The 18,618-nt window shown below is 41.9% G+C and overlaps 1 protein-coding gene across 1 annotated transcript; it reads left to right on the top strand.

Moving 5' to 3' along the window:
* The first annotated feature begins 930 nt into the window (after positions 1–930).
* Positions 931–17,241, top strand: cpne4b (copine IVb). Its single transcript, XM_070922085.1, has 15 exons — positions 931–1,101; positions 4,004–4,183; positions 7,085–7,156; positions 7,372–7,446; positions 8,007–8,090; positions 8,192–8,281; positions 10,160–10,258; positions 10,535–10,621; positions 11,416–11,475; positions 11,588–11,721; positions 11,866–11,920; positions 12,150–12,201; positions 12,795–12,928; positions 13,342–13,578; positions 17,110–17,241. Exons 1-15 carry the CDS (start codon positions 931–933, stop codon positions 17,239–17,241), a joined length of 1,662 nt encoding a protein of 553 aa, XP_070778186.1.
* The last annotated feature ends 1,377 nt before the right edge of the window (positions 17,242–18,618 follow it).

Raw genomic sequence — 18,618 nt, 5'->3', positions numbered from 1 at the left:
GTGTCAATCAAGCTGAGTCGGCCCACACAGCCCCAGGTCTAATTAAGCAGAATAATCGCAAACACCCGTGTGGATGGTTGATGGATGTATAAGACCTTTAAGATCAAGAGAGTCCCTTGTAACACATCAAAAGTTATTGCCGTGCGTATGTGATGTTGACCATCATTGCTATATAAAAAAGCTCTGCCTACACATTTCCTGGATTAAAATAAATGTGTCATTTAGAAGAATTAGCAAGGCTTTACTCTTACCTTGAGCTAACAAAAAGCTGCGGATATTTCAGCGTGTACTGCGATGATGGGTCATTTTCTTGCAGCTTTACTGTAAAATGTTATTTAAGCTCATTTCGCGATTAACAGTTTTCACACATTTCACATCATCATGGGGGGAAACGTCTGTGTCACAGCGATTAGATGCTTGACAGTATTCTATTTAGGGACCGTGAACACTATACACTCTTTGGAAACCTGAGGAGAAACCCGGCGATTTGTTCTGGTTACTCAGCAAAGCACATTGTATTTGTGTGTGCGTGTGTGTGTGTGCACTTGTGTTTGTTTGTGCTGATCGGTATACAGGATGTATACATACATCCGGATGCATGTTCGCATTGACATGTGCAAATGCACACACTGTCCGTGTTTGCGTTTATACTGTACAGTATGAGAGCATTTGTGTGTATTTGGGGACCTTGTCTGATATTCGGTGGCTTCAGAGTCCTGACCTTGAACAGCTTGAGTGCTGTCTGCTTAGTCAGGGCCACTGCGTCGGCTCACATCAAAGCAAGTTCAAATCTACTGCAGTGCATTGGATTTTTTATCTATCTATCTATCTATCTATCTATCTATCTATCTGTCTGTCTGTCTGTCTACAAAGTAAGCCTTTCTTCTGTCCTCTCTCCTTCTCCTTTCAGTGTGTGGTTGTGTGTCCAGCATGAGTAACATCTACGAGTCTGCAGAGGCCACGCTGGGCTTCATCAGCTCTCCATGCCTGACCAAAGTGGAGCTGAGAGTAGCCTGCAGGGGGATCTCGGACCGCGACGCTCTCTCCAAACCCGACCCTTGCGTGGTGCTGAAGATGCAGTCGCACGGGCAGTGGTTTGAGGTACGGTAAGGGGGTGGGATGAAGGGGGTGGGGCGAGTGTGTCTCCAGTTTGGAGAGACTGTTTCATAAAATGAAAATGAAAGTATAATGGTCACATCAGAGCTCCCATTTAAACATCTTTATTTTCTTTGCAGTGGCAGTCCATAGAGTCCATAGAACAGCACATAGAACTTATTGGCATTGATAAACATTTTCCAACAATCCCCCAGTGATATAACGTTATTACAACTGTGAACCCTTTCACAAACAATTTTTCTTTGAGCTATGTAAGGTGTTCTACTGCAAAGTTGATCCAACTTTCAGTTTCAGTGAAAAGAAATGTTGTCGAGGTGACTTTATTGTAGCTATTCAAATTTTTTTTCATAATCTACACTATTTGTCCTTGACCTAATGTTCCAGTCGGACTGGGAACATTAAGTGTCTTCATCTGTTCTTCAGGCTTCTGTTGCAGAGGCTTCTTTATAAATTTCTCTGTAGACACTTGTAATTATTCACACACATCACTGAATTCATGTTTGGCTAAATGCTTGTGTGTAATCAAGGACCTATCGTGTGGAGCTGTGATTGTATCGCTAACCTTCTCACAACTAAATTGCGGGTTGTGTTTGGTTCTTATAAATTATGGATGCTAATTGTCACGGAAAGGCAAAAGAAATAATAACTTTTGTGGATAGATTGTATTTATCTATCCAAATGCTTTTGTCATTCTCTCCAAAACAAGTTATTGTTATAAAATAATGAGAGCACCAAACTTCGTTTTCCTGGAATGATTGGCCATTTTATTTTAATGAAATGTCTCAAATAGATGGAGACAGCATCTTCCAAGAATAGATTAGTACATTAAAAGTTTAGCACTTGAAAATGGAAGAGAAATGGAAAACTGATGTCGCTTTCTGCTACTAAGTGTTCCACTTCCTCTCCTTTCACCTCCAAGGCCCAACCTGCTCTTTCAGGGACTTCAAATCAAATCTCCTGCTTTAAGAAACCTCTTATTCCCATTGAAGTCCCACTGGTGGCAGTAGCACATATATTAGCTGAACTTTGCAAGAACACAGCATGAGGGAGAAGATGAATCTTGAGGAATGTGAAGAAGAAGTGGGTCTTCCTCTATGTTTCTCCTCTCTCTCCCTTGTTTCTGGGAAAGACAGAAGACATATGCTGAGTGCACTGTCTTCCTTTTAAATATGTAGATACGCACACCCACGCGTTACACATACAGCGCTACAGTGACCCACTCCACATCCACATCATTTACACAAACATGAGCTCAACACTACACACACGCACACACAAACACACACGCACACACGCGCACACACACACACACACACACACACACACACACACACACACACACACACACACACACACACACACACTCTATTTCCACAGGGGCTCAAGATCAAGTGCTCAGAAAGTAGCGCAGCATTACTCTGTCTTTGGAGACTCCACAAAAAGCTACTTTGTGCAGCATACTGGTGTGTGTGTGTGTGTGTGTGTGTGTGTGTGTGTGTGTGTGTGTGTGTGTGTGTGTGTGTGTGAAAGAAAGGAAGGAGAGAGAAAGAATTTGTAGTATGTGTTACATTAAGCCCCTTTGTGGGAGTGTGGGAATGGACAAATGTTATCACTGCCCATCAGATTCAGAGTCTCTTAATTGGATAATTGTTGAGAGAGAGTGTTCAAGCCACTGAGTGTGTGTGTGTGTGTGTGTGTGTGTGCGTGTGTGTTTATGTGTTCATGATTCTTTTTGCTTTAATGAGATGCCAGCCTATTGAGGTAAGTGTCAGAAAAAGGCCAAATCTGTTTGTGTTTGTGTGTGTCTGTGTGTTTTGAGTCTGCTGGTGTGCCATTCACTTTTGTGTCTGCATGTTTGTGTGTGTGTGTGTGTGTGTGTGCCAAAGGGTTATCAGCAATGAAAGTGACCCAGTCGCTGCTGCTGGTGTTGGATAGGTTTTGCTGGCAGTTCTGAGACAGACTTTTTTGTGACTCTTTTTGTTTGGCTTTCTATTCCTTTCTGTGTCAGGCTGTTAGAGGGAAGAAAATGTGAGATCAATGCTGCAACTCTACTCGCTTCTCCGAGTTGTTGTGTGATTTTAGCCATAAAAAAAAATCCATATTCCCAGTTCTCAAGTTGATATGTGTAAACAATGTGGTAATGGCTATTTGTGGTAATTGCTGCTATGCTGAAAAGTCTTCTGAGGTTCACAATCAATGCTCAGTGGCAGTGTGTTGGATGTTGAATGAAATCTTCATACTTCAGTCCACTTTGAAAAGACGTTGAAAAACCCAAACCTCAATTTAAAGTGAAACTGCTAACAATAACAACAACAGTTTTATGAAACTTTACTTTCACATAACCATTAAAAATATACAAACTTATATAAAAATGTTAATTTCTAAAGTTTGTTTAACACAAGAATAATATAAGGTTTAGTTGTTTGTTATTAGATGTTTTGACCAAGAAGTATGAAACAAATGGTTATAAAGTAGTTAATTAATTCATATTTAATTGGGCAATAAAACAATGATTAATAAGAGAGTTTACAAATTAATACATTAATATGTCAAGAAATAAATGACGTTATAGAACAATTAATTTATATTTAATTGGACATGATACAGATACAGAAATAAATAATGGAATTTGTAAATCAATTTGACAAAATAGTTTTATTATTTTATTATTTGTAATTCCACCCACCAGATGCTTTCCTATTTATTGTGGCAAAACTCAGCCCTGGGATCTTTGAGAAAATTGAAAGATTTTAGATTCCCAAAAATTCATCAGACGTACCCGGGTTAACTTGGAGGTGTGTGTGTGTGTGTGTGTGTGTGTGTGTGTGTGTGTGTGTGTTCATGCACTCCTACCTCTGTGCATGTGTATGCCCGTGTGTGTTCGCAGGTGGACCGTACAGAGGTGATTCGTAGCAGTAGCAGCCCAGTCTTCTCCAAGATCTTCCTGGTGGATTACTACTTTGAGGAGGTCCAGAGGCTCCGCTTTGAACTTCATGACATCAGCTCTGGCAACAATGGCCTCCGTGATGCTGACTTCCTGGGAGCCATGGAGTGCACCTTGGGACAGGTCGGTGTGTCTTTTGACAGATTACAGAAAAAAACATTGTTCTTCCTGAAGCTTTAGCAGTTTTCTTACTGTAATCACATCATTTTATGTGTGGCTAATAAATACTGTTGCATGTTGCACTCTTTGCTGTTACTGTCTGCCTCAACTCTTCAATAAAACAGACATCTCTGAGAAGTCAGACGTATACTGAATATGAAACAGCATGTTAGGTAGGTCACTGCACAAGCTAAGTGGTGCGTGTGAGTGAAGTTTGGAGTTCATATATGGTGCACTTCTGAACACATGTTAGAGTGAGTTGACCACGAGAACCAGAGGGCCGTATGATGAGAGCATGCTTGTACAGGAGTGCATTTTATGTGCATCAGTGAGTGCACTTGCAACCGGCACTAACCAGTATATCACATACAGTAGGAGTTATGTTTACCAGTGTAGAGCATGCCAGTCTGTGTCAGACCTATGCATCCTTAAACGCAGCCTGCACGCTTAGAGTGTAACAATTACAGACTGCAGTGTATAATCCTTCGTAAAGTGTATTGATGGTTGGGATATTACACGTATATATCAGGTAATGTATACTTTAATTAGGGGGCGAGAGCAACTTTAAGATTAGAGAGGCCAACTTCAGTCGTGGATGGAATCCTAATGTGATGTTTTGACTTGAGGTCGGCTGTTGTCACTATCTGCATTTACACTGAGCTTCCGTTGTCCTTGAGTCCATAGTTATGTAAAGTCCTGAGGTTGCTTTAAACTATGTTTTCAAAGCAATTATATTTGCATATGCTAATGCTTATGGCCTTGTTTCTCACTCAATGGTGTTGTTAGCCCTCTTAATGATGTAGTTGTAATCAATATTTAAAGATTTGCTATATTTATGGGCTTCATGAATATCCAAGATTGTTTAACAAGACAATTGTAATTGCTTCAGTACTCATTAACAAGTTGAGTACGTTGATTTCAGGAAATTACCAGCTAAGTCACACTGAGTAGGAGGAAATAAAGAAAAAGCAGAAAGGACCAAAAAGTACTACAGTGTTTGCTTCCACTTCTCATTGTCAGAGACGCTATCAGCAACATAAAGCTGGTGGATTTACAATAGTTGGGAGAACTGAGATAATTGACATGGAAAAAGAGGATTTTGAAGGCGAGAGCCGGAGAGGTTTGCTGAAATGGGATAACACGCTGCCAACATTTTGTCTGGGTCTACAGCAGTATACCAGTGCAATATGAAAGCACCAGAGGCATGAATGAGAGCTTTCAGTAAGCGATAGTAACTGATCTGTTCAGGGCCGGCTCTGGGCATAGGCGAACTAGGCGGTCGCCTAGGGCGCCACCTGCCGGAGGGGGCGCCGCTCCAAGCCTTCAGAAAAAAAAAAATGAAAACAACAAATAAAATAAAATAAATAATAGTTATAATTTAGAGCCCCCGACAGGCGCCCTTTCCTCGTGCTCTGCCTTGAAAATAAAAAATGAACAAATACTGAAAAAAAACCCAACAACACCCGCCCCCCTCCCCGTTGTTTGTCATTATTGGTTTGACCTGGCCTGAAACTGACCTGCATCGTACAAGGTGGGAGAGGGCAGAGGGGGAGGGGGCGACTTATCAGTGCGCATCTCAGGCAGCAGTTTGACGAAGTCAATTTTTTGAGACAATTACCGTCATGAAAAGGCCGTCAAAGCCCTCAGGGTCAGCTTTCAGAAAAAGAAGAAAAGAGGAGGCAGAAATGAGGTCGCAGTATAGAGGTATGTCGTCTTTTCTAACATTAAAAATGACCCTGTTTTATTGATGTTATTTAATTTAATTATTATTTTATTCTTATTTATATTTTATAGTGTGTGCTAGTTGTGTGTTTGATCAACAATTAAACCTTTAAGGTCTGTCATACGGCTGTTGTTATTAATGTTATAATGTTTGCCGTGTATGCGCGCGCGGGGGGGGGGGGGGGGGGGGGGGGCACCAAAATGGCTAGGGCCGGCACTGGATCTGTTAATAGAAATCCACATTGTGAAAATAGAGACGAATAACAGAAACATTACATTGAAATTGTATGAGTGTTTCGCATGTATGGTGGCAGTTCCCCTCAGCTCTACACAGCTATATTGTGTCTTTCAACTTTTTGTTTTGAGTAGCCGGTGAACATATTTAAGTATTTAGCCGCTACAGAGCCAGATATTTTTCTCAGGCCAAAAACAGAGTGAAAAGAGAGTGAATATTTGACTTACCTTCATTAGGTGGCCAGAAACACAACTCCAAATGAATTTGCTGGATGTGTAATTATTAACTTAAAAGTAATATGTCAGCATTGTGTTTACAAGTTTGCTTCTGCTGCCCCCAAGTGGCCAAAAAAATAAAAGATTGCAGGTTTAGAAAAAGTTGGAGGCAAGGAATGTTTCCTCAGTTTTCCTTATAATGATATTTCATTTTAAAATCAAACTGGATCTGTGCACTTTGATTTCCATTGAATCAAATGTCTCCCTGTAATTTGAAATCATTGCTACTACTGCAGATCCCACTGAGAACAGTGCAACTCGCTTTGGAGCTTTTTGCAGCTTCCAGGTACCTTTAGCTCATTGTTTTGGTTCCTCTGTCCGTGTGGTTTACGCCCAATGTACCCAATGTAACCCTAAGCAGTGACTTACAGCTTGTATGGCAGTAATAGGTGAAAAAGAGTTGAGGAGCTGGCAGATCAACACCAGGGATATAGCACCACAGAAAATTACATCTGACAGGTAGGGAGAAAGGTGACTCCACGATGCTGCTTTATGTCCGCTGCATGTGTAAGTAGGCAGTTGTATGCTAACATTGGTGACACCGGGTGACACTAGACAGGGCAAGCTGTCCCTCTGAGGGGAAACACTGGAATATGTAAGCTGATTTGGTGTCTGTGTTTCTGTTTGTTTCAGATCGTCTCTCAGAGGAAACTGATCAAAGCTCTACTCAAACAGGGGAACACTGCTGGAAAGTCTTCCATAACGGTATGACACTGTTTCCAAAGTCAGCCCACACACATGCACAAATCACACACGCACCACCTCTTGCACTCAGACACTCTGAAGATAATTAATTTGATGATGTTGCCCGTTCAATCTGTTCTGTTCCTCATTTCCATCTCATTTTCTCTCACCTCCTTCTTCTACCTCTCTGCCTCCACCTCCTCCTCTTCTTCCCCTTTTCTCTACTCCCTGTAAAGGTGACAGCGGAGGAGTTGTCTGGTAATGACGATTACGTTGAACTCTCCTTCAGTGCTCGTAAGCTGGACGACAAGGTTTGTGCGATCGTGTGAGCGCTTTCAAAAACATTGAAAATGTGTGCTTTTCCTTTAGATATGATAGGAATTAATGTTCAGAGATAGGAGTTTGTGTGTGTGCGCTGTCAGGCAGGTGTGTGTGTGAAGAAATATGTGGGTGGAGGGCTGTGGGATTTAGTGGTGAAGCAACTCACACACAATACACAGAAGTACAATCTGGCTCTAGAGGAGGCCTGCTGAGATAGGTGGGCCCACCCCCTCTTGTCCAATAACTCACCCCCATCGCGCCCACCCGACCACACACACACAGATAACTATATTAATTTTCAGCCTCCACACGCACACACACGCACGGCCATGGATGACTAATCCAAACAAGTTGTGCCTTAGGGGAAAGATGGAAGAAAGCAGGGGAGGGGCGGATAAATTTGAGAGGGCAGGAAAAGGATGGGTGGAAGAAACAAAGAAGAAAGGGAGAAAAATGTAGAGAAATAATGATTCTGTTAGTGTATGAATGATTTATGGTGATCAAAGGCAGTTCTGGGGCAATGCCTTACACACATATTTTCCCTCTGAAGGATTTCTTCAGCAAGTCAGACCCTTTCCTGGAGATTTTCAGAATAAATGATGATGGGACTGAGTCGCTCGTACACAGAACCGAGGTAATTACATGCACACCCAAACACACATATAGATGTATTAAATATTGCCTCATCCCTGTGATTAACAAAAACATTGACACTTTGTGCACTTTCCGTGGCAGACGGTCATGAACAACCTGAGCCCAGTTTGGAAATCCTTCAAAGTGTCCCTGAACACACTCTGCAGTGGTGACCAAGACAGGGAGCTAAAGGTGAGTCTGCAACTGTAACTACTTTTTTGCAGGTCATGGCAACATCATTTTTCAACTTTGATATCATATATGCATGTTTACTATATCAAACCAATCAAACCAGTGGCTTTAAATGATAATCTGCAACAATCTGAGCATGCAAAAACCTTGACCTCAGCTCCCTTCATTATTTAATTTCCTCCAGGGATACACAAAGCACATTTAGAGCAAGAGGCCAAACAACACCTGAAGGCCTGCAGGTGTTTCTTTGCAAGGTGTTTTTTTTATGCAGCATACAAATGATGAGATTTGTAAAACACAAATGTTGCCAAAGTGCAACATACCCACAAGTATATAACTGAACCAAACCACGTGAGCAAGTCACAAAGAGGTCTCAATCATCTCCTTCCATTTTCTTCTCGGAGTCATGAGTTGAGTTCAGGTCATGTGCTGCCTTTCCTGAAGTCACTGTGTTATTTAAAGAGCCAGACGGGTGTGAAAGAGCTTAGTGGTCGTCCTAAACTCTCACCTTTACTTGCCAGAATAGATGCGTGTGTGTGCGTGTGCATGTGTGCAAAAGTGGTGACCGCACATCAGCTCCGAACAGTTATTCTGTCTCATGAATAAACATGAGCTTGTTCATTAAATATTCAGAAGCGTCTTAACTCTGCATGGCTCCTGACAGCAGGAGAAAGGGCTCACAGACTCTCTCTGTCACACACACACACACACACACACACACACACAGACACACACACAGACACACACACGCATGCACGCCATCGGCTATGGTTTCCAGGGCTACCTGTTTGAAGCATCAGAGCTATAGTGAGAAATGGCAGGGCAGAGATTTCTATTCACACCAGTGCTTCCTTTTCACTGGGCTCTTAACTGACCAATGCATAAATGCATAACCCTCCTCTGCAGAGTCCGTCTATCTCTCGCTTTGTATATTCCTTATCTGTTTCTCCACCTCTGTACTTTTCTTTCCGTCCCTTCTGTTGGTCTTTCTCGCTCTCCCTCTCCATCCAACAGTTCGTATTCAGCAAATGGAACAGCGGTTCTTCATTTTTTCATTACTCTCTCGCACAGCTCTCAGCAACTTGAAGTGGAGGCAAGGCTGCAAAAGCGAGCGCTTGCTCCCTCACACACAAACATTACTGTCAAAAAACGCAGACACACATACAATCCACAAATGATCACACATACAGAGACAAAAAAGGCACGCACACTTCAGGTGCAGGCACTTGGCAGCTTAAGTGGGAGACAGGAAATAAGGGGATTACTGCCGGTCGTTGTTTTTAATCAAGCGTTGTTGGGTTGGTTCTGATCGCTAGATGTTGGGGTGACCTCAGGCATGAAGGTCACAAAGCTTGACAGAAAAATGACTCATTCACAGCCATTAAACTTTTGCAAAAGGTCTCTCTAGGTGTCAACGTGTGTCTCTATTGACCAACTTTATTGAATGTTATTGATTGTACAAACTTGGCGGGACAGTGCCGATATTGGTGCCTTTTGTCATCTTTGTAAATGACAGGATTGTTTCTTTATGATGTGCTCAGCCTTGGCCCACTGACCCGCACTTTTCACTGGTGATTGGGGACATTTTTCTTGTCTAGTAGCTCCTTTGAGAGAAACAAGCTATTATGCCTAAACACACACACACACACACACACACACACAAATAAAACTGTCTCTTAAGCCACGTCCCTCTCAGCATCCTCAGATTAATATTTCACCGCTCCATTGCCCCCCCACCAACACCACCTTATCAATCATTCAGCATGGCATTTCCCTGCATGCCATGAGTGCAAGTGTGTGCGTGTGTGTGTGCGTGTGTTTAGGTGTTGCAGCTGCGCTCTGACTGAATGAATGTGTGTCTCTTTGTGTCTGTTTCAGTGCACAGTCTGGGACTGGGACTCTAATGGAAAACACGACTTCATTGGAGAGTTTCAGACCACCTTTAAGGAGGTGAGAGCAGAGCAGGAGGGCAAACAGGTAAGCACACACAAATGGAGAACAACTGCACACTAACTCACCACAAATGTACTTTTATATCTTAAATACTGCCCCAAAATGTATATGCGTAGAAAGATTCCAATATTATACATTACAAAAAGCTGTAAAGACATATTTTACTGGAAACATCACCACACATATGCTTCTGTAAACATGCACTAACATAGGAGGACCAACAAAACGTCCAAATCAATAAATTTGTGGTTGTTCTGTACGTTTGATTACCCTCCTCGTAATGTGTGTGTGTTTGCTTAGATTCAATGGGAGTGCATCAACCCTAAATACCAGGTCAAGAAGAAGAATTACAGAAACTCTGGTGTTGTCATTCTCAACCACTGTAAGGTGAAGTAACTTAATATAAGTCTCATATCCTTCTATTTCCTGCAAGCCTGTAATGTTTGAGTCTCACAGGTTAAGTAGGGTTGCAAATAATGATTTATTCATTAGTGATTAAAGTTGCCCTGTGGAGCTTTCTTATATACAAACCAAAGGTATGTTTATATTCAGTGTTTAATTGAAGTCTATCAAAGTCTATCTTTTTAAAATGTGTTTAAAAATGCCTTGATGACATCCATGTTTGCCTGCTAGCAGTCTCTTCCCTGCCTTTATTGGCACATTTCTACGCTTCTTAGTGCATTTTCCACCACTGCCTGTTAGTTAATGGGATAGTGTGAAACCAGTGGAAGGCATGTGTGTCGCATCACCCGCAAGTTTGCATGCGTGTGCATCCTTAGGCGCAGCCCACTCATTAAAAAATCATTGCTCCATAGCGCTACCAGTGGTCAAAAGACTCCACAGGGTGCCTTTAATCTCTCACTTCTTTGTTTACTGTTTAAATGACAGATAACAGTGATACCCATCTCACATTTCCCAGAGCCCAAGATGACGTATTCAATTTGCCTGTTTTGTCCAACCTACAATCCAAAACCAAATGTTTTAAATACAGTGAAATAAAACAAGCAGCAAATGCGCATATTTGAAAAGCTGGAACCAGTAAATGTTGACGTGACAAAAACAATTGATTGTTAATATTGTGTTAACTAACCTCACCACAGCTACATCCACCTCATTCAGCTTTTATCATATCTGATCTTGAATCCATGTCATGGCCTAAATTTCAACATTTCCCCTGACAGATCATCAAAATGTATTCCTTCCTGGATTACATCATGGGAGGCTGCCAAATTCAGTTCACAGTAAGTTTTATCACATATAATCTCCTCAGGGTTAATAGCATTATGTCATTATCTGTCCGTGCTCCCACTCATGCTGTGTGAGCGTATGTGTGTGTGTCTGTTTCTGTGCCAGGTGGCCATAGACTTCACAGCGTCCAATGGGGATCCCAGAAACAGTTGCTCCCTCCACTATATCCACCCCTACCAGCCCAACGAGTACCTCAAAGCGCTGGTGGCTGTAGGGGAGATCTGCCAAGACTATGACAGGTGGGCGCCACTGCATCAATCATCATTTAGCTAATGTTGACATGTATGATGTTTATCATATAAAGCTTTTGTCCCTTATTTGCCCTTCCCTCTGTCCCTGTCTCCATCTTTTTCAATGAATTGCATGTCTCTCTCTTTCTCCAGTGATAAAATGTTCCCTGCGTTTGGTTTTGGAGCACTGATACCACCTGACTTCAAGGTAGGACGTTCGATGTGTATCTGTGTGTGTGTGTGTGTGTGTGTTTGCAGTAGCAGGGGGAGTTCTGGCTACTTGTGTAGATCTCTTTCAGGAGGCACAGCTTGCTTTTGATCAACATGAAAAGAGAATGCATCTGTCAACCTGTAAATTAGATTGAACATGTTGTGCGGTACGAAGGTATGGTTTAATGTGACGGTAAAAGGCTTTGTGTTCTCGGCCCCACATGTAGGTTTCCCATGATTTTGCCGTGAATTTTGATGAGGACAATCCTGAATGTGCTGGTGAGCTATCAAACAAAGACACACACACACACACTTGACTTGTTAACTCACGGAGACTTTCACATTCATACATCACAGGACCAAAACAGTCCTGTAGTATCACTGCTGCACGCCTCTCATCTCTCCCTCGCTGTCAGTCCCATATTTCTCCCTCTATATCTGTCCCCACCCTCTGTTTCTTCCTCTCTCACACACACACAAATACACACAGGCATGCACACACACTTAAAGACATGCAGCTGGGAGATTTGTCACTATGCTGCAGGAAGTATTTCAGGCTCTAAGATACAGAGAAAAACAACACTAATCTGTATGTGTGAAATGGGCTTTTGCGCTCTTCTCCCCACATAGCTGCATTCCTGCCGTGAAGGTGTGTGTGTGTGTGTGTGTGTGTGTGTGTGTGTGTGTGTGTGTCAGCTTGTGTTTGTATGGACTATATGGGAATGCTTTTTGAAAAATGCACAGTCACCTTGGAGTGAAATCACATTTATTTTAGTAGATACTTTTACAAGTACAAGAACTTTGACTAGGCGAGGTCAGTGCAGACAAATAAACAAGCAGCAAAATAACCTGTATTTGTGTGTGTGTTGCAGGGATCCAAGGTGTGGTGGAGGCTTACCAGAATTGCCTCCCCAAGATCCAGCTGTACGGGCCCACCAACATCGCCCCAATCATCCAGAAAGTGGCTTCGTCTGCCTCCGAGGAGATGCACACCAAAGAGGCCATGGTGAGAGAGAGAATGAGAAAGTCTGGACCATTTTGTTCCTGTTGTTGTGACTATTGGTGTTTGCACTGGCACACGGGGAGATAAGGGGAAGACAAACAGCAATGAAAAGACAAAAAAGTGGGACATCAGAGGAGGTAAAAGATGGGAAACAGAAGAGCTAAAAGAGAAAAGAGTGGAGAAGTGATTGATTTTAATTTAATTCTAGTCATAAATTTTAGAGCACAAATTCCTCTCTGCCTTAATGCCCCCCCCCCCCCTCGCTTCTCTCTGGTTCTCTAGTGGATTAGAATGAGTTTTATTCAAATGAGCCCCTGACAAGAAGCCACTTTTAAAACATAAAATTCATCGAACATCTATTCCTCCCTCCCCACATCCTTCTCCCATCCACCCACAAATGTCTCCCCTCCCACCAGGAATACTTCATCCTGCTGATCCTGACAGACGGCGTCATCACTGACATGGCGGACACGCGGGAGGCCATCGTGCACGCCTCCCACCTGCCCATGTCCGTCATTATTGTCGGCGTGGGCAACGCAGACTTCACAGACATGCAGATATTGGACGGGGACGACGGGATCCTGCGTTCACCAAAGGGCGAGCCCGTCCTCCGCGACATCGTCCAGTTCGTCCCCTTCAAGGACTTCAAACACGTGGGTTGCAGTTGGGAGGAGGGGAAAAGGGCGAGGGATAGAAGTCTTGAATATATGAAAAAGTCATAGAGCTTTGAGAAGTACATTCCAGGCAGAAAATGTGACTAATTCTCCAGGGAGGTCAGGCAACATCAAGACATACACAAATGAGGCACTATATAAGAAAGCAGCAGAATGGATTTTTGCACGAGATGCAGTTTTTCAGCTATTTTTGTACCTTGTGTTGCTACTTCTTCACAGCCAGTGTGGATACCAAAACCGTAGAGCTTTCTCAAGCTGAGTTACCACATTAAAGGGCATACGAAATGTGAGGTCATAAAAGAGTATCTTGTCATGAAACATTAAGAAATTTCACATCAGGGCCGCAAAAAATCAGACTAAGTATCGCTGTAGAGCTTTCAACACTGTTCCCAGAACAACATCTGAGGTTCTGTACTGTACAATCGATGCTATCTTCACTTTTCTACAAACCTGCTTGCAAAAATATTTGGCCCCATATCAAAAGCTTAAGTTTTCACTTTTATAATTCACATCAAAACTTACACATGGGTTTTTGCAAATCTACTGCAGATAACAACGTAAACACAAGGGTCATGTAAATACCAATAAATATGGTGTCATAACCTCCAATAATAATCAATGCCCCCACATGAAGACAAGCAGAAGAATCGCTAAAATTACATCTTATAAACCAACCAGATCTGCCCTACTTGGTCTGGTATGACCAGTAGCTTATGGTAGCTAATGTTAGCCAATGTTAGTAAACTTTTGATAGATGTTGCTATTACTGAGTCAGTTTGCTGACTTTATGACCTTCTCTACTCTGCTTTTTTTTAATCCCATGGCTGTAGCCTATAGGCCCTATTTGACCATAACAGCTTTGTGTCTCACAAACACAATTAGGTGGCACTTGAACAGAAATGGCATGCTGAAGTGCTTATTTTTAAGACAACAGCAGCATTTTTATTCAACCATAAATCAAGCAGCTCACTGTTTTCTTTAGTCTCTATTGCAACACAGAACATACATATCACATATATGAGTCATTTTTTTGCCAAATGAGTATCAATTTAAGCTGCTGTGACTCTGTTAGTCCCTACTTACTAATGGGAAAAATGACATCTGCCGTTGGACACAATCCTAAAACAAATCAATGCATCAATTTTAGTCTTAAATTAACTACTGTATAAGAAATAAAGAAAACAAAACATATTGTGTTTCCACCATGCCTGTAAAACATTGGCTCCCCAGTGAACACGGTGAAAGAAATTGAAATTAATTGCTGACCCATGATTTAGAGGAAATATGTGGAAATATGTGTCCAAAATAAACAAGACTAAGAAATCAGACCAAGCATCTGATTCCAATTTTCAAACGCTGACAGATTTCAGTACTCGCTGTTTTATACTTATTTTTTGCCGTTACTCAAAACCTGAAGAGGTTCAGGCCGAGTTATAAGATAAGAACACTGACAACCCCGTCGTTTGGTCTGCTCCAAGTGCAACTGCATTTAAAAAGTTCTACTTCAACAGTGGCTCTATCTATCTGTGTGTGTGTGTGTGTGTGTGTGTGTGTGTGTGTGATGGGTGGGTGGTAAGAAGTGCTGTATTCAGGGAGTTACGAGTGTGAGCGTGTGGGCGTAATATGCTTGGTGTGCTCGTCAAAACACATCAGCTATCTGCTCACTGTGTGTGTGTGTGTGTGTGTGTGTGTGTGTGTGTGCTTGTGTGTGTGTGTGTGTGTGTGTGTGTGTGTGTGTATGGCACTGGTGGCATTCATTTTGCCCGGCTTTGACAGGGTCTGTTTGGCTGGGTCTGTTATGGTGAGTTTGGTCTGTGACAGGTTGAGAAATCAACCAATTACATCCCAGCCAAAGGGAAAGAGGGGGGGGGGGGGCTCAGCAAATGTAGGAGGGAGACGAAAGAAGATATGGTTTATCCAAAAGTAGATAGAGATAGAGAGACAGTGAGAGAGAAGTGAAGAATACATCTGGAAGAAACCGAAGAGGAAGGTGGAGGGAGAGAGACAGCGCCCGGTGGTGGTGTTGGAGGGGAGTCAACAGGAGACCGGAGCTAAAGACAAAAGGGAGCGAGGGAGTGTGTGACAGAGGTGGAGAGGTGATTTTCTGCTCTGTCGTTTCTTTTCAGAAGGGATTAGCAGGACGGAGCTGCTGTGTGACAGGCAGAGTGGGGGATAACAGGTAGATAGGAGCAGAGGAGAGAGAGCAGGAGGGAGGGTGGAAATGAGAGGAGGGGGGGTTGGGGTGGGTGCACTTTGATGATGCATTGTCTCTGGGAATTATGTGAGACGGAGTACGACAGACACTCTGACTTTGAGGATTCGGAAGTGTGTGCGGTGTGGGAGCATGTGTGTCCATGCAGACAAGTGGCTGAGCCTGTGTGTGCGTAATTATGTGTGTGTGTGTGTGTGTGTGTGTTAATGTATGCATTTTCCTTTTTTCAGTACTGAATATTTTAGTTTATTTTAGTTTTTCCGCATTTCTGAATATTTTAAACATTTACTGTACATTTAAAAGGAGCATAATTTATTCAGTACATTCATCATCACTCCTCAAGTCCTTTGATGGAACAAAACATTGAACCTTTTATGAACTAATGAAAAAAATTCTGTCTTTTTTAACTTGAAAACAATGCAATTTTGAAAGCAATTTTTAAAGGTTTTCTTGTGACCAGCTGTATTTTATATATTTTTTGCATGTGTATGACAAAAAAGCTAACAGGAGAAAAGTTTTATACAGACACATAGGAGTACAAAAATAATTGTCCCAGTGCTGAACCACCAACTCCCCTCCCATAACCCCAAAACCCATCTGAGTTTTTGCTGAAATCTAGAGAACTTAATAGATCAGAATATAATAAATAATAATAAATGCTCAACTGAGATGATTACGACAAATCTAGAATGGTCTCAGTTGTACAATATGCATCCTGGCTACTAATAGCTCCGATCAATAATGTAAAAAAAAAGTGGGTTTTTGTAATTCAGTCTGGAGGTTTCCAACAGAAAATGACATTTCTTTTGGCTGCAATAGTTCCCGCTAGGAAAATATGCCTTTGTCAACCAACCCTTAATTGGTGTTGGAATTTTTCAAATAACAGCAAAATCCATAGAGCAAATTGGAACAAACTCAACTGGACTACTTTCCATTGTTAAGTCATACAGTATAAACTGAACCATGATTTAATGTACGTGATCTTTTACCTTTAAAGAGTGTGCTTTCATGCATTGTTTTCTTTCATGAATAGACAGGCTCTGATGCATTTTTCTGCTTGAGCACATACATAGAAACCAACCTGCCTATGGTACTAGAGGACAAAAAGGTGAAAGCAGGGATGTTTTGGGATTGTCAAATAAGCTTGTCTGATCACATCAGTCTTACTGGTCTGGACCTTTGACAGCATCAGGCTCAACAGTAAATTCTGGCATCCTAGAATCACGCATGGCTGGTGATGTGTGTGTATTTGTGACCTCTCTCCTCCTCCCTCTCTCTATCTGTCTCTGTGTGTCCAGGCCTCCCCAGCCGCACTGGCTAAGAGTGTTTTGGCTGAAGTCCCTAACCAGGTGGTGGATTACTACAACGCTAAAGGCATCAAACCCAAGTGTATGTCAGACTACGAGTCCACAAGAACCTTCAGCCCCTGACAATGGAATACATGCAAACATACACCCAAATACACATACACACACATATATATATCATATATATATACTTTATGTACTGTATAATACATATACACATGCAAAAGCACAATCAAATATACACACACAAACAAACATGTACACATACTACATACTGTAGTCTAGCTCAGAGAATTAGCTTGTTCTGGTGAAATAATTTGAACTACTCCATTGATGACTATTGCATGTTTTGGCCACAATGGCGTCACCTGGGAAATTATTACTATCTACTGTATATCTGAAAGATGTTTATAGAAATAAGAACAGTCTTCTGAACCAGCATGCAGACTCAGACTATAGCCCACCCAAAGAAATGACACTCCTACCTTATTTAGATAACTAGCAAGTAAAGACCAAAAGATCTGAGCGTAGAAAAGTCAAAACATGTGATTGCATAGCCAGAAATGATTAGAATTAGCATTGCAAATGTTATTTATGGGAATGGTAGCATCCCTGTTAGTGTACTGCATAAATGCATGCATAATTCAGCTCCTGCTAATATCCAATCTCCACTAGCCTCTTGCTAGTTATGAAATAAAGTATCTCTGTCATTTGAGTGACATTTGGGGTTGTCTTGGGCGTTTTGGGTTCTTTTCTACAGATTTGTTTGAGATTTTGCTAAAAAGGAAATGAACAACACAATAATTGTAATAATTTCTTAATAACCTTCTTACATTGTAAAGAGTTTTGGAAGGATAGCAAAGCGTCTGTGGTAGACACTCATCTGTGAGCTGAAAACTGTTTTTTTTCTGTATTCTGCATGTTGATTATAATAAAGACATTTTGTTTTTATCAATATAGTGTGATCTGATCTTTGTGTGAATGTGTGCTTGTGTTAATCACACTGTGGGGACATGAAGATGTTTGCACTGTAAACCATTACATTTTAGATTAAGACTTCGTTTTTAGTAAAGGTTAGAATTGGGGTTTGGCATGTCGTGATTATGGCCAAACGAAGGTCAAGTCTCCAAGGAATTAATGTAAAACAATGTAATACCCTCAGTGTCGAAAACAACTTTGTGTGTGTGCTGTGTGGCGGTATAATCTAGAATAACAAAGACAGAGCAGGTGGCTGCCTGTTTGTTGATTTATTTTTCTCGGCCCTGTGAGCTTCTGTCTTTCTGTTTGCCACTAAATATGCAGACAATTTGTATATGCAGACCTCCACTGAGGTTAGATATCACGCTTCTCTCTCTCTCTCTCACGGACAGCCCTGCCTCGGTGCTGAATGAAGCAGCACTCCACGATACTTCAAACTGCCACACAACACAAACGACACTGTCGGCTCACAGACACCTCCATCCACAACATCTCGCTGTCACTCTTTCCACGTCTCCCAGG

This window comes from Enoplosus armatus, chromosome 16, assembly GCF_043641665.1.
Source record: "Enoplosus armatus isolate fEnoArm2 chromosome 16, fEnoArm2.hap1, whole genome shotgun sequence".
NCBI classification, from domain to species: domain Eukaryota; kingdom Metazoa; phylum Chordata; class Actinopteri; order Centrarchiformes; family Enoplosidae; genus Enoplosus; species Enoplosus armatus.
The sequence above is the reverse complement of the archived record's forward strand: the minus strand, read 5'-3'. Positions and strand labels throughout refer to the sequence as shown.